We start from the raw sequence: 17,617 nt of genomic DNA on the forward strand, positions 1-17,617 counted from the left end.
AGAAATTTGACTACATAAAAAATAAAACTTCTGCATGACAAAAAACAAAATGAGCAAAGACAAATTGCAATCTGAGAAAAATACTTGGAGCTCATATTACAGATGAAGGACTAATCTTTTTAATATACAAAGAACTAAAAATAGATAAGAAAAAGACCAACAACCCAATGGAGAAACTGGGCAGACATTTAAAAAGAATTTTTTCACTTTTTAGAGTTCGTCTTTTTGATATACATATGTGAAATGATGTGTCTACATATCTGTGGGCTTACTTATTGTAGCATTATTTATGCTAGCAAAACATTGGAAATAAAGTATTCATCATTAGGGATTGGTTAAATAAGTTATGGGATGCCCACACAATGGAATACTATGCAGTTGTAAAAATAGTGAAGAATTTACATACTGATAATGGAAAGCTCTCCAGGAAACATTAACTGAGGGGAAAGAAAAAAAAAAACAAGGTGTATACAACAGTGTATAAATATGGTACTTTTATGTAAAAAATGTTAGGTGCCATTGAGTTAGTGCCTGTGTACAACAGAACAAAACACTGCCCGGTCCTGCACCATCCTCGCAATCCTTGCTGTGTTTGAACCCATTGTTGCAGCCACTGTGTCAGTCCATCTTGTTGAGGGTCTTCCTTTTTTTTTCCATGACCCTCTACCAAGAATGATGTCTTTCTCCAGGAATGGTCCCTCCTGATAAACATGCCCAAAGTACGCAAGACAAAGTCTCGCCATCCTCGCTTCTAAGGAGCATTCTGGTTATACTTCTTCCAAGAGAGATTTGTTTGTTCTTCTGGCAGTCTGTGGTATATTCCAATATTTTTCATCAACACCGCAATTCAAAGGCGTCACTTCTTCTTTGATCTTCCTTATTCATTGTCCAACTTTCACATGCATATGAGGTGATTGAAAATACCATGGCTTGGGTCGGGTGCACCTTAGTCCTCAAAGTGACGTCTTTGCTTTTTAACACTTTTAAAATAGGGTGGTAGTAATATGGAATGAAATTCGTCTTCCTTTTTTTACACAAAAAGTACATTTACTCATTGTTTATATTTTGCTTTTCATGTGTATGGATATATTCTTTTATATTTTATATTCTTACATATAAATTAATATATATTTATATATTTGCATAAAGAAACTCTGAAAGAATACATAAGAAACTGATTATCTTGGGAAGGAGGAAGTTTAATGGGTGGGAATTAAGCCTATTGGAAATGGGAGGAAGATTTTTCACTGTGTACCTTCTTATATCTTTTTGGTTTTTGAATGATAAAATTATAGTATATTAAGAATTACAGTATATCAGACATTTTCAGTTGGAAGTGACCAAAGCCCAATTCCAGCAAAAAACAAAAAAAGAGGGAGCGAGGTTCCTCACTCCCATAATTGAAAGAAGTATGAATCCACCAGCCGCTCTTTGAAAACCCTATGGAGCAGTTCTGCTCTGTCCTGTAGAGTCACTGTGAGTTGGAACCGACTTGACAGCACCTGACAACAACAACAACAGATGTAGGTCTCCTTCAGGCACATCAAAGTTCTAGGGCTCAAATAATGTCATCAGATCGGGAACTCTCCTCGACCCTTCTCAGCTTTGGTCTTCTCTATATGGAGGAGTCTGCAAATGAGGTCAGGCTGACTGCAGCATATCCAGCCTCACTTTTCCAGTGGGCAAGTCTGAATGCCTTCTCCTCACCACTAAGCACAAGCCCAGGGATCAGCTCTTTATGGGCCTGGTAGGGTTGAGTCTCAGTGCTGTACCTGGACCCATCACTGGGGCCAGATGAACGAATTACTCTGATTGTCCAGCCAGGAAGTACCTGTTGCATGGGATCCCCAGAGTAGACTCAACAGTACTTGAACCACACGATGAAGAGAACCTAGGAGAATCGGTAGTGACAGCTGTTGTAGTGAGATAGTCCCTGACTCAGGGTTTTAAATATCTCAGTGAGTTACTGTGTGTGGCCTGAGGACGCTAAATAAATGATAGTTCTTATTTTCCCTTCCCTCCTCCAGGCAGATAGGGGGGAAGAATCGCTAATGTGGTCTCATGTGGCAATTTCATAGTAGCTGGGATTTGCAGGTGGGGCTTCCTGCTTCCGTTTTAGCCCAAAGTCTGAATTGGTTATTGATTCAGGTACTTGCCATTGACCTCTATTCCATCTTCACCACTGATACAGTTGTCCTTCAGTCAATCCTCTTCTCTCCCACTTCAGGTTGGGTATATGTTATCTTGCAGTATAGGGTTCCCACACATTCCTTCCTGCTCTTTCTCCATGATGTTGTGGTTTGTATATGGTATGAAACTCCTAAGATTAATCTAAAGTTTCCCTAACCTGTTTTATAATGTAGTGAGTAAGCTAAAATTACCCCCATATGCCTGTCAGTTTGTAGTACTGTGGGGGCTGGCATGTTGCTCTGACGCTGGAAGCTATGCCACTGGTATTCAAATACCAGCCGGTTCGCCCATAGCGGACAGGTTTCAGCTGAGTGTCCAGACTACAACAGACTAGGAGGAAGGATCCGGCGGTCTATTTTTGAAAAAATTAGCCAGTGAAAACCTTATGAATAGCAGCAAAACATTGTCTGATATAATGCCAGAAGATGAGCCTCTCAGGTTGAAAGGCACTCAGAAGACACAGTGGCTGCAGCACTGGGCTCAAGCATAACAATGATTGTGAGGATGGCATAGGACCGGGCAGTGTTTTTGTTCTGTTGTACATAGGGTTGCTATGAGTTGGAACTGATTTGACGGCACCTAACAACAAGCTAAAATTGCTCCATAGGAGAGATTCTGCACTTAATGTTTATCTTGTACATATTGAAGATATGCTAGTGAGTACCCCCCTGCCTTGGCTTTCCAGTTTCCTCTGATAACAGTTATTAACTGGCTAGTTAGTGAGGTTCGATTGGGTATCTAAAGAGTAGCAGGTAACATTGTTAATGTAACATTTATGTTTATTTAGGGGAATATTTAAAGCTTGTTTCTTTCATGGTTCTTCTTACTATACCATATAATTAGTATTTGCTGTGGCTCACCTCTTAACATTTTGAATATTGGTATAGAAATTCAAAGATGGATCTTAATTTTAAAACAATGATTATAATTTAACCAATTTGATAACCTTTTTAATTTTTTTTTTATTGTTGTGCTTTAAGTGAAAGTTTACAATTCCCCGTTAGTCTCTCATACAAAAATTTATACATACATTTTTAAGTGACCCTAGTTGCTTTCCCTATACTGTGACAGCACACTCCTCCTTTCCACCCCTGATTTCCCCTGTCCGTTCAACCAGCTCCTAACCTTCTCTGCCTTCTCATCTCGCCTCCAGACAGGAGCTGCCCATTTAGTCTCATGTATCTACTTGAACTAAGAAGCTCACTCTTCATAAGTATCATTTTATGTCCCATAGTCCAGTCTAATCTTTGTCTGAACAGTTGGCCTTGGGAATGGTTTTAGTTTTGGGCTAACAGAGAGTCCGGGGGCCATGTCTTCCGGGGTACCTCCAGTCTCAATCAAACCATTAAGTCTGGTCTTTTTTACCAGAATTTGAGTTCTGCACCCCACTTTTCTCCTGCTCCGTCAGGGACTCTGGATAACTTTTTCTAAACGTCAGAAAATGTCAGTGATTTAATTCATTAATGAGGATACCAGAAAAATGTAAGGCTGATTCAGAGAGGGAAAAGTATTTATGGTGGCTAAAAGAAAGAACGCTTGAATAAAATGGTAAATCAGTTTTAAAACTGTTAATGTCCTGTAGAGCAATAAAACTAACCTTTGGAGTTTTTTTCTATTGGACAGAAACAATTTGCATTATGTTATCTTTTTTCTGCAAGATAACGTCTACTTTCACAGAGTTGTAAAATATTCTGATCTGAAGTAAATAGTGTCTCACACAAGGCATGCACTTCTGAAGAATCAGATCATCCCTGGAATGGCCTGTTGGACAGTGTCCAGTAAGATACTAAAAGGATAAACTGAATCCCTTTTGCCTATCTCCAAGTTATGGATAATTTTTCTTGAAGAAAATAACCTCATTTTTTAAAATCATAAAACAAGCTGTGGTATTTTTATGTTTTGGTCTGGTGCGTTTATGTAGGTGGAGTAAGAAGTATTAGTTATACAGAAGCCTCCTTGTAATATGGTCAGCAAAATTAGAGTTTTTACTATGGTGTTAAGCAACTACTAAGGCCAGAAAATTTAACTTCTGCCTGGAGATCTCATAAAGAATCTAACTAAGATTATATTTTCAATAGGCTTTGTTATTCTAAGATTTTCTTTTTTAAATCACCTTCTGTTCTGAGGCTAGGAACTCAAACTCAAGAAATTGACCTCCATTGGTTTTCCTGCAGTACCTATATAAGTGTGGATGAATCCCTCTCGTTGAGGTTCCTCAAACCTGCTAAAGTTCCTGGCCTCTCAGGAAGTGACTTTCTTACTATCTACATCCTTACTACCTGGATGCTAAGCCATGGTATCAGACCATTTTCCTGGGAAAGTTTTGTAGACATTAGTTCCATACATAAATTACAACCCTTTTTCTTAATGAAGGGCATGTTGTACCTCATTGAATGAGATTGTTTTCAAATATGTCATTCTAGATATGTCCTTGACTACACAATTGTTTTGTCCAGTTATATTCTGGTAAAAAGGAGGACAAGTGAACTTCTATGTGTGACTACATTGCCATTAAGAGTAAAGGGATTCAGTAAAAGGTTTTGTTTGTGAATTGTGAGGGATCAAGGAGGAAGGATGTCTTTGAAAGAATGTTTCATTTCGGTCTACTAAAGGTTAGAGATAGATCAAGAAGAAAGAGGAAGTACTCTACTCCATCGTATGCCCATCAGAAAACAAAACTTTGAAAATAACGCCAAGAAGACGCCCTTCAGCAGTTCATACAGTTCTGTATAATGTATTTCTTGGTCCGTTGGATATTGAGTCAGCAATTTGTTTTCACGAAGTCATGTGCTTTGAAAGCGTGCCCTGGAAATCCACTCCTACGGTGTGACAGTTAACTAGATGATGTCAGCTCAGAAGCCTGTATGCTTGAATCTCTTCTTGTGTCTGTGGAGTCTGTTCTTTGCAGTATTAGTAATTAAGAATATTAGTGTGGCCCGTTTCACCAGGGTTCTGAGGTGATCCCCTCTGAAGACCCAGTTTCTTTCCTGTAAATTGTATCAGAGTTTTAGGCAAGCATGAGAGAAAGGTGAAGACTGTTGATCGTAAGACTGAATGGCTGTGGTTATATATTACAATCACTAACCATGTAGAATGGAGGAGAGTAAATTCTCTGCTGACACATGATACAGAACTATTTCAGAGAATTCGATCAGTGTTTCTCCTGAGAGTAACAACACACTGCAGACATTGAGGGCATTGATGGATGAGATTTTAAAGTGTACAGTCTATGATTATAAACATTTATTTTAACAATATTTTACTGGAGCAAAATTGACATAAAGCTTCTCCTGATTTGACAGCTCTGATATGCAGCTCTCTTAGTAGTGCTGAGCTGTTTAAGAATACAGAGCATACTAACAAACCTAATTATTTTTAGCATTTCTTTTGTAATACAGTGAAAGAACAAATATTTGGGACTTTTTAGTGGCCATCTGGGAAATCTCAAAAGATAGTTTTGGGTATAAAAGACATCCTGAAAATTTTACTTCAGAATTTAGAATCATAGGAACACAGAACCCAAAGAGTTTTCAGAAGACATTTAATCACTTGATTGTTACTTACCTGCCTGTTAATCAAAATGGCACTATAACATTTAAATAAACATTGATGAAGGTGACGTGATTTTAATGAACCAGTCTCTTTCAGTAGTGAGGAACTTTTGGGAGGTTTTTGTATGTGGGTTTTTTAATAATCAAGAACATAATTAACTCAGCATAAAGCCCAGAAAGTTAATCTAGTGATTAACTCTCCTCTCTGGGTAAATTATATAGATGGTAAAGATTAGTCTTATTACAGAGAAAACCAAATTCTTGTCCTCTGTCTTAGTCATCTAGTGCTGCTATAACAGAAATACCACAAGTGGATGGTTTTAACAAAGAGAAGTTTATTTCCTCACAGTCAAAGTTGGCTAAAAGTCCAAATTCAGGGCGTCAGCTCCAGGGGAAGGCTTTCTCTTTCACGGCCTTCTTCTCTTTAGTGTTCCCCCAGACTAGGAGCTTCTCTGCCCAGGGACCCCTGTCCAAAGAACACGCTCTGCTCCCCACACTGCTTTCTTGATGGCATGAGGTCCCCCAGTCTCACTGCTCACTTCTGTCTTTTATATCTCAAGAGATAGCCTCAGGACACAGTCCAGTCTTGTAGATCAGGTCCTGCCTTACTAACACAACTGCCACCCATCCTCCCTCATTAACATCATAGAGGCAGGTTTACAACATATAGGAAAATCACATAGTACCAGGAATCATGGCCTAGCCAAATTGATACACACATTTTTGGGGGACATAATTCAAACCATGACATCTTCTAACATCATATTTAGCCAGAAAATATTTATAAACTCCTTTGAAAAAATCTTTAATCCTTAAAAAAAGTATGTCTTTTAATCTTATGAATAAACCTATCAAAACTGATCCAGCTTTGACAGAATGTTAACACTTACTTGCTGCTTTTCAGGATTTATTATTTTCGGGTATACAATCCAAGGCAAATAAAGTTACCTTTCTTTGTCAAACCTTGTACAGCTTTGGATATCTATTTAGCTTTTGCCTTTGCCAATCCTCTTTCATGTTCTGGAACAACCAACTACTTTTACTTTAGGAGAAAAGTATTTTCCCCTCAATAAACTAGTTCTGTTACTTTGTATACAGTTGGACTTCTCTGCCACTGTTGCTCCTAGTATAGTCTTCATCACACATATTAACTATAACTTTTTTTGTGTGTGTGAAAATATACACAACAAAACCTAGACCCATTCAACAGTTTTCACATGTGTATTTCATTGACAGTGGTTACATACGTCACGTTGTGTCACGAGTGTCACTGTCGCTGCCCATATTGTTGCACCACTGTTAACTGAGAGCTGTGCCCCATGAGGTTGTCATCTGTGCTTCAGAGTTACTGTTGACATTTTGATCACATGTAGGTAAGTCTTTAAAAGGGCACAATGCTTAAGGCAAACATTATTTACTGAGCTAAAGTATTCATGCCCATTCCAAAGAAAGGTGATCCAATGGAATGCAAAAATTATTGAGCAATATCATTAATATCACATGCAAGTAAAATTTTGCTGAAGATAATTCAAAAATGGTTGCAGCAGTACATCGACAGGGAACTGCCACAAATTCAAGCTGGGTTCACGAGACGACATGGAATGAGGGATGTTATTGCTGATGTCAGATGGATCTTGGCTGAAAGCAGAGAATACCAGAAAAATGTTTACCTGTGTTTTATTGTCTACGCAAAGACATTCAACTGTGTGGATCATAACCAGTTATGGATAACATTGTGAAGAATGGGAATTCCAGAACAGTTAATTGTGTTCATGCAGAACCTGACCATAGACCAAGAGGCAGTCATTTGAACAGAACACGAGATACTGCATGGCTTAAAATCAGAAAAGGTGTTGTATTCTTCTACCATACTTGTTCAATCTGTATGCTGAGCAGATCATCTGAGAAGCTGGTCTGTATGAAGAACACAGCATCAGGATTGGGAGAAGACTGATGAAGCTGTGATAGATTGATGCAACCTTGCTTGCTGAAAGTGAGGAAGACTTGATGTATTTACTGATGAAGATCAAAGACTACAGTTTTCATTATGGATTATACCACAACATAAAGAAAACAAAAATCCTCACAACTTGACCAATAAGCAACATCATGATAAATGGAGAAAACGTTGAGGTTTTCAAGGATTTCATTTTGGATCCACAATCAATGCCCATGGAAGTAGCAGTCAAGAAATCAAATGACATAATGCATTGGGCCAGTCTGCAAAAGACCTCCTTAAAGTGTTAATAAAAAAAAAAAAAAAGCAAAAGTGTCACTTTGAGGACTAAGACGGCCCTGACCCAAGCCATGGTATTTTCAGTCATCTCATATGCATGCGAAAGCTGGACAACGCATAAGAAGGACTGTAGAAGAATTGAGGCCTTTGAATTATGGTATTGGCGAAGAATACTGACTATACGTGGACTACCAGAAGAATGAACAAGTCTGTCTTGGAAGAAGTACATCCAGAACTCTCCTTAGAAATGAGGATGGCAAAACTTCATCTCACTTACCTTGGACATGTTATCAGGAAGGACCAGTCCCTGGAGAAGGACATCATGCTTGGTAAAGTAGAAGATCAGTGAAAAAGAGGAAGACCCTCAATGGGTTGGATTGACACAGTGGCTGCAGCAGTGGGCTGAAACATAGCAACGATTGTGAGAATGGAGCATGACCAGGCAGCATTTCCTTCTGATGGCCATTCAGTCGCTATGAGCTGTTACTGAATTGATGGCCATTGACAACAACAACATTGTGTAGTTTGAAGATAACTTCATGTCATAGTTTCAGTTCAAGGTTTAAATGTTGTTTTCAGGCAATAGATTGGGAGGAGGGATCCTCCAGTCTCAGCGTATCCATTAGCTTTTAATGAAAGTAACCAATATATTTCACTAAGAGAAATTGGAGAAGGTGTTTTGAGAACTTTTTGCCATGTACAACAGGCATTTTAGCAAACAGCAAAGTTCATGAACACACATAATATCACCTTCTGCAGGTACGGATACCCTTTTTATGTACATCTTACTCAGAAATAATGCAAGAATCTATGTATTATCTATTATTTAACTCAGTATTAACTCAGTCTTAAAATTAACTGTGAATCTTGCAAATAGTGTTTAAGCTTTATACTGCAGAACATTATTATTATTGATATAAAAGTTTGTCAGAACTGTAGTTCTGTGTAGTTGAACACACAATTTTATATTTTTCATAATCTTAAGCATTATGTAGGATTTCATTTGATCAGTAAACCATTATAAGAAGTTTAGAAAGTTCAGATTAACCAGTTGCTTCTTGAGAAAATAACCCGAAATTTTATTGAAAAAAAAAGAACTGTATGTACACTTCCATTGTATTCCACGCTGATAATATTAGGAAAAAGATATGACTTTGTTAAAACCATAATTATCAGATAAATGTGATTTGTCCAGAGATGATTACATGAACTCTGTTTCTTATTAAAAATGCTCTGAAGTTAGCAGTTTCTATGAGAAATGCCCTCTACTCCACCCTTAAAAGGCTAGCATATTTAAAGTATTAGAAGTTCAATTTCTTTATTTACTAGGAATTCCAGGAATATTAAACTTTATGGAGGCGCTTACTAGTCTATATAAACCAACCAGAACAGAGCTCCTGTATTTTAAGAGGCTTTATAATTAATTTATTAATATCCTGTGAAGGGAGGAAAATATATTACAGCTTCCAATGACAGGTAGTAGCTTTTTTTAGTTACAGGCACACAGACACAGACAGCGTGAAACTTCCCACTTCAGATCTCAGCTTTCTTCTCTCCAGTGGACATGAGACGTGTTCCTGCTCATACAAACAAACATCGACTGATAAACCGCAATCTCTGCTGTCTCTTACCCGACAGAAAGTAGACCCCAGTCTCTGTCAAAGATCACCAACTGACGAGACCATAAAGCAAAATTCTCAATCATTGTTGCTACCAGTGGGCACACAGGTGCCACAAGTGATGCAGATCCACAACCAAACTTGGCAAAGAACCAGAAATTAACAGAAACATAGATTGGGAGAATGGAAAGGGAAAGAGAGCCTGTTGCTGCTTGAAATGTAGTACAAGGGCAAGAAAAGATACGCCTGGGACTCAACATTCCATGAGGTGCATTTCTCGGGCAATATGGTTTAATTTTGTCTTCAGAAGATAACTCTGCTTGGATATCTCTTTGATACTTCAACAGTGTCAAAGTATAATTTTTCATAAGTTATAAACAAGAATCTCAAACAAAAAGTAAGTGTGTGTTAAGTCTTATATTGTCTATGAGGGAAGCAACAAGATGGTAAGACTGGTTCCCACAATCTTTCAATTTGAGGAAAGTGCTTTTCTCTCCTGTTTTTCTTTTGATTGAAAACATCCAAGTTCAAGAATGGAGGTGTTTTACAGAAAACTCTTTTAAATATAGCATTAGGTTTCTCAGATTTTGTGGTTGACCGTCCTTAACACTGGGCTTTTCTGTTAACTGTGAAAATACAACTAATTAAACACTGAGGATGAAATTTCCACAATTTTAAAAACAGAACAAAAGAGTCAATTAAATGAATAGATATTAAGATTTTATAGAGCTGACTCATTGTTACATCACACAAAATGTATATAAACAAAATTTTTATATCTTTTAAACTAATGTGTCCTGTTTACAGTAAACTTTTATTTTACACTTTTATTGAGGTATAACTTGCATTCAGTAAAATCCGTAGATTTTAAGTATACAGCTTGATGAGTTTATACAGTCCAGTCAGGATAACCACAAGATTGATTGCCTCTTGCCCCTCCTAGTTAGCATCTCTCCCAAAGGTAACCATTATTCTGATTTCTGTCACAGTAGATTACTTTTGCCTGTTCTTGAACTTCATGTAAGTAAGGTTGTACAGCATGTACTCCCGGTCTGGCTTCTCTTGCTCGACATTTTATGAGATTCATCCACTTGTTGCAAGTGGTCCCAGTAAGTCTTTTGCATTTCTGTGTGGTATTCTCTTGTATGAAAAAAACCCACAATTTATTCTTTTATTGGTGGAGGTTAGTTTGTTTTTGCCACACTGACACAGGTTTAGGTAAACACATTTGAGTTTTCTGTATTGTGCTTATATCTAGCGATCTTGCCAAATTAGCTTATTCTAGTTGGAGAGTCTGAGATAGTCTCTTGGCACAATCATATCACCTTCAAATGATGAGAATTTTATATTTTCCTTTTCAATTTGTATACTTCCTTATCTCTTTCTAGTCTCCCTCCCCTTTTTTTTTTTTTGCTAGCTAGGACCTCAAGTCAAAAGACATTTTTGTCCTGTTCATGACCTCAGTGGGAAAACATTCAGTATTTCACCATTAAGTATGATGTTAGTTCTGGGTGTTTTTTTTTTTTTTTTTTTTTAAATAACTTTCATCAAAATAAGTTTCTTAAAAAAAATCATGACTAGGTATTAAATTTTATGTGTTAAGATGATACATGTTTTTTTTTTTCCCCTTTAACAGTGTGAATTCAGTGATTGATTTTAGAGTTAAATCAATTTGCATTTCTAAATTAAAGCTCTGTTGGTCACTATGTATTCTCCTTTTTGTGTACCACGAGATTTGATTTGCTAATATTTTGTTTTGGAGTTTTACAGCCATCTTCACGATAGTGAACTATAATTTTTTTTTCTTGTAATGTCCTTATCAGCTTTTGTTATGAAGGCTGTCCTGGCCTCTGGGAACAAGTTGGGAAGTGTTCATTTTATTTTTATTTTCTAGACTAATGTTATTTACTCTTTGAATGATTGGAAGAATTCACAGGTGAATCCATTTGGTCTTGGAGTTTTCTTATGGATTTAATTTCTTTAGTGGCTATAGGACTGTTCAGATTTTTTGGTATCTTGTTTCAGTTTTGGTAAGTTGTGTGATTCATGGAATTGGTCCATTTCAACTAAATTTTCAATCGTATTAGCATAAAGTTGTACTCAGTGTCCTGGAATCTTTCTAATGTCTGTAGGCTCTCTAGTGATAGCCTGCTTTTTATTCTTTATATGGTGTGTTCTCTGCTTTTTCTTGATTAGTGTTGCTAGTGGTTGTCCATTTTATAACCTTTCAGAGAGTCAACCTTTGGCTTTGTTGATTTCTCTGTTATACATCCACTTTCTATTTCACTGATTTCTTATCTCTATTAGTTTTTTCTTTTTACTTTCCTTCAATTAATTTGCTATTCTTCTTCCAGTTTCTTGTGATGGAAACTTAGACAATTGATTTTTCAACATGTCTTTTTTTTAGATATGTAAAGAATTTTGTTCTAAATACTGCTTTAGTTATATCCCACACATTTGAATACTTTGTATTTTCATTATCATTCAGATAAAATATTTTCTGTAATTGCCATTGTGATTCTGCATCTTAGACTCATAAGTTATTCAAAACTATTTTTTAATTTTGAAACAGAGAACTTTCTAGTTACCTTTCATTGATTGATTTTTAGTGTAATTCTGTGGTGGTTACAAAACATACTGTTCATGATTGAAATTTTTGGAAGTTCTTGAGACTTGCTTCATGATCTAGCATATGTTTTCTTTTGGTAAATGTTTCATATGCAATTGCAAATAATGTATATCCTGCAGTTGTGGGGTTTAGTGTTTTGTATTAGTTCAAGTTGGAGAATCAGGCTCAGATCTTCCATATATGTGTAATTTTTTTTGTTTTTTCGTCTGCTTATTCTATCAATTACTGAGAAGGGTTTGTTAAAATCTCCAGCTGTGATTGTGGATTATTCTATTTCTTTTTCTAGTACTTTCCTCTTTCCCTTTACGTACTTTGAAGCTGTGTTGTTGCATACAAGTTTTGGGTTTATTTTATCAACCTGTTGAATCAACATTTTTCTCTTTAGAAATGCCCTACTTTATCTCTAGTAATACCTTTTGCTTAAGGTCTGCTTTGATTGATGTTTATGTAGCTGTACTAGCTTTCTCTTGGCTGGTGTTTGCATGCTGTCTTTTTTCTCATTTTTTATCCTTCTCTGTTCTTATATTTAAAGTATGTCTCTGAGGATATAGTTGTTGTTTTTTAAATCCAGTCTTATGATCTTTGTATTTTAATTGGAATTTGTATTGCATTTACTTTTTATTGTGATATAATTTATATAACATAGAATTCATCCCTTTAAAATGTACAATTCGTTGCCATTTAACATATTCACAAAGTTGTGCAACCATTAAACCAAAAAACCACACCCGTTGCTGTTGAGTCAGTTCTGACTCATAGCCACCCTATAGGACAGGGTGGAACTGCCCATAAGGTTTCCAAGGAGTGGCTGGTGGATTTGAACTGCTGACCTTTTTTGGTTAGCAGCTGAGCTTTTAACCAGCCTCCCGCTGCTATCTAATTCCAGAACATTTTCATCTCCCCAGAAAGAAACCCCATACTCGTTAGCAGTTACTCCCTGTTACCACTCTCCCCGCATCCCCTGTCAACCAGTAATCTGTTTTCTGTCTCTGTGGATTTGCCTCACATTTCATATGAATGAAATCATACAAATAGGTGGTTTTTCATGTCATCCTTCTTTCACTGAGCATAAGGTTTTCAAGGTTTATACATGTGTTAGCATGAATCAGTACTTTATTCCTTTTTATAGCTGAATAATAATATATGAATCTAGCATATTGTTTATCCATTCATCGGTTTATGAGCATTTGGGTTGTTTCTACTTTTTAGGTATTATGACTAATGCTGCTAATGAATATTGATGTGCAAGTTTCTGTGGACATATATTTTCATTTCTTTTGGTTAAATACCTTGAGGGTGGAATTTGTGGGTCACGTGGTAACTCAGTGATTAACATTTGGATGTACCATTTTACATTTCCACCAGCAATGTACGAGGGTTTCAGTTTCTCTACATGCTTGCCAACTAGTCCATTCATTTAAAAAGTTTTTAATAATGTACTTGGGTTTAAGTTTACCATCTTGATAGAGTTATATTTTTAATTTGTCTTGTTTGTTCTGTGTTCCTTTATTCTTTCTCTCCTACCCTCTTTTGGATTAATCAAAAATTTCATTTTTCAAAACTTTTTCCTCTATTAGCTTTTTAAGTTAAACATTTAGATTTATTACTCTTTTTAGTGGTTACTATAGAGATTGCAGTGTGTATCTTTGACTTAACTTCTCAGCCAATAAGGGAGTCCAACAATTGTTTGAGTGCATGTGCCCCTCCTATTCTTTGTGCTTTTTGTTTTCATATAAGCCTCATAAGACTTTATTATTTTTGTTGTTGCTTCTAAATGGTATATATTTACTTATATTTTCCCCTTTTACTCTTTTTTATGTTCTTTGTTCATTTCTGTAGTTCTGGGATAAATTTCCTTTAGTCTGAGTAACTCTCTTTAATATTTCTTTTATGTAGTGTCTGTTGGTGGTAAATTCCTTCGTCTTTTGTCGAAAAATAATTTTACTTTTTTTTAAACGGATAATTTTGAAAGGTAGAAAATTCTAGGTTGACAGTGTTTTTCTTTCAGTATGCTTGCGATTCACTCCATTACCTTCTCATTTCCATTGAAATGTCCTCTCATATTCTTCTTATTGCTCCTTTGAAGCCAACTTGTCTTTTGTCCTCTGGCTGCTTTTAAGAATTCCTCTTAGTGTTTGGTTTTTAGCAGTTTGCCGATATACCTAAGGTTTCTTGTTTGTTTTTTATACCTAAGTTTTTTTATTATTATTAAATAAATCCTGCTTGAGGTTTGTAGAACTTATTGGAATATGTAGTTTGATATATTTCATCGGTTTTAAAAACTTTTCAGGTATTATTTTTTAAACACTGCCTTTGTCCCTTTCTCTCTCTCATCTTCTCTGTTATACCCATCTGAGTGTCCAGTTTAGACATATTTGAGACCTTCTCACCAAGTTCCTTGTCTTTTGTGCTTTTTTTGTGTGTGTATTTTTGCCTCTTCTTTCTCTGTGTACTTTAATATGGATATTTTCTTCTGACCTATCTCCCACTTGATGAATCGTCTCTTTAGCCGTCTCCATTGTTCTGTTAAACCCATTTAGTGAGTTCTCAATTTCAAGTATTGTATTTTTCAGTTTGCGAATGGACATTTGATTCTTTTTCATATATTCCAGTTCTCTCTTGAAGTTATCTTTTCATCTATTTTTGTGTCTTTCGTTTTGTTAAAGACAAATTTAACTGAACCCTTCTTACTTGCTTGTGTGTCTCTGTTCCTCCTGTGCTTTGCCCCAGGGAAGTCATCACTTATGAGCCGTTTTTCCTTGGAGATACCCATGTTTTTCTTAGAGTTTAGGTGAGTTGGTTGCCCTGAGATCTTAGTTTTCTTATGGATTCAAAAAAAGTTATGATTTCGTAGATTATCTGATTGTTTTCTGATTGTTACGCTGAGAATGATGTTCTTTATGGCTTTTTACATTTGTAAGTAGAAGGCCGAAATGCATCAAAGTCATTTTAGAGTCTATTTCTGATAATTCTAAAATTTGAGACAAATGAGAGTCTCTTTCTATTTTGACTATTTTTTCTCCATTTTTATTCATCTGTTCTTATTTATTAGCATGCCTTATCATTTTTATTGGATAATAGACGATATGGATGAAAAAATTGCAGAAGCTCTTGAAAAGTTACTTTCTTCCAAAGGGGAAAGGCTTGGTTTTAGGGTTCATTAAAGCTTGTATATTTCTGTTTTTCCCTTACTCCTAAGGAATGGTCCTTCTCCCGTCTCAGTTGAGAGCCCAGAGTTCCACCCCCACCCCCACAATGTTACTGTGTCTTGGTGGAGTTTGCGTGCCAACCTCTCTCCTTGGTACTGCTGGGTTGCTTAAGTATCTGCTAGACTGTTAGTTGTCCAGTAGCTGTTTTTGGATGGGTGTCTTGGCATTTTGTCCTGCTTACTTACGGCTTAGGAATCAGCTAATGATTTGAGAGGAATTTGTATGCAGACTTTTGGGCTCTTTCTCTATAGTTCTTTTTTTGGGAGGAATTTTTCCCTCTGAAATGCCATCTGCTTTGGCACCCCTGACCTCCAATATCTGCCTCGTCTGCCCAGTTAGACTACAGTATCATACTTGAGCTCTATTTATCATCACTGTGATTTAGAAAAATCACTTACACAAAAGCATGATTGAATGTGAAATTCACATTGTTTGCTTTCTTACACTTACGGATTATAGCTCTGGAAATCGTACCTGTATTGGTTGCTTTCTTGTGCCTTCAAACAAGTAGTGTTTTGTTTCGTCTAACTTATAATTATTCTCATCAGGAGGGCTAGATATACTCAAATATATTCTACTTAGTAGGTTGGAACTGGGAGTCCCATATCTCTTCTTCATCCTGGAATTTTACTATTGCTTAGCACAGTTGTATAATTATTGATGCAGAATGAATAATTGCTGTTGGATATTTCAAGTTTCAAATTGTGTTGAATAGACAAAATCAGTCTTTCTATAATAATTTCCCATAGGCCATCTAGGTTACAAACCTTTTATATCTCCTGGAATAAAAGCAGGTGTTGGGTAGATCAGTAAAGGTCCCTAAAAGCCAGAGTAGAAATGGAGAATCAGTACTAGCCCTTTAAGCTCTTTTGACTAAACTTCAAATCTATTATAATTTTTCTGGTCCTTAAATTGTGGTCATTGGAAAGTTTTTGTACAAATTGAAATTCTTATCATAGTCTCTCATGTTTTGCTCCCTAGGAAGATGAAGTCCTCAGTACACTCTGAAGAGGATGATTTTGTTCCAGAACTACATAGAAGTGTTCACCCTCGAGAGCGGCCTGACTGGGAAGAAACACTTAGTGCAATGGTAAAATCAGTTGTGTGTGTGTGTGTGTGTGTGTGTGTGTGTGTGTTTGTTTGTTTTGCTTTTACTTGCATAATGAAAAGGAACTGAGGAGGTATTACTCGCAGAAAAAAATCTTTTGTTGCTTTGTTCGTTTATCCAGGGAATACTTAATGAACACATACCGAAATCCAGGTACTGTTCTAGACTCTGTGTGTAGAGTCCTGAACAAAACACGTACATAGCCTACCTTCGTGGAGCTTATCTTTTAATGGGGTAGGGATATAGGCAAATGATTATATCATATGTCGAGTGGTAGTAAATGCTATTGTATAAAATTAATGCAGAGTGATGGGAATAGAGATTGGTAGGATAGAGTGTGAAAGGGTAGTTGCTGGTTATATAGGGTGGCCACAGTTGTCCTCTGTGAAAATATGACATTTAAGCAGAGATCTAAAGGATGTGAGAGAGGGAGTGGTGTGTTTACCTGGAAACAGAGCATTCTAGGCAAGGGAAGAACAAGTTTAAAGGCTGTGGCATGGGATTGCAAAGCAAGTGGGAAGAAACACAAATAACACAGTGTGGCAGAAATTGAGTGAGCCAGGGGGAGAGTAGGAGGAGATGGGGTCTCAGAAGGGGGTTGGGTGAGTAGAGAGGAGATCATGTAATTTCTCGTAGTCCATTGATAAGAACTTTGGCTTTTTAGACTGAGTGAGGTGGGAAACCATTGGAGGATTTTTGGTTGAGAGGTGACATGATTTAGCTTATCTTTTTAAACAACAAAAAGACAACCCAGTGGGGCCAAGATGGCAGAATAGTCAGATGCTTCTTGTCGTCCCTCTTACAACAAAGACCCGAAAAAACAAGTGAGTTGGATATACATGACAGTCTAGGAACCCTAAGCATCAAAGACAAAGGTGGAGAATCTGACTGAGCAACAGGTGGAAGGAGGGACAATTCAAAAACAGCAGAAACGGGGAATTACGAATCGCTGGGTAGCTGGTGTCCTGCTTGCTATATCTGCACAGTGCGCACAGATCGAGGCAAGCAGCAACATCCCAAGCTGAAACCCACCCCATCTGGTGTATCTAAGCAACTGCAAATCTGCACACACCTC

General features: G+C 36.8%; 1 protein-coding gene across 2 annotated transcripts in view; it reads left to right on the top strand.

Annotated features, from left to right (window-relative positions):
• ARHGAP32 (Rho GTPase activating protein 32) overlaps positions 1-17,617 on the top strand; it is a 301,914-nt gene that overhangs the window by 19,515 nt on the left and 264,782 nt on the right. For both annotated transcript variants that reach the window (XM_012556402.2, XM_004379330.2), the window contains exon 2: positions 16,416-16,524. In XM_012556402.2, the coding sequence (XP_012411856.2) occupies positions 16,416-16,524 (109 nt within the window). The remainder of the gene's footprint in view (positions 1-16,415; positions 16,525-17,617) is intronic.

The sequence above is a fragment of the Trichechus manatus genome, unplaced genomic scaffold, assembly GCF_000243295.1.
Source record: "Trichechus manatus latirostris isolate Lorelei unplaced genomic scaffold, TriManLat1.0 scaffold00064, whole genome shotgun sequence".
Taxonomy (NCBI): Eukaryota; Metazoa; Chordata; class Mammalia; order Sirenia; family Trichechidae; genus Trichechus; species Trichechus manatus.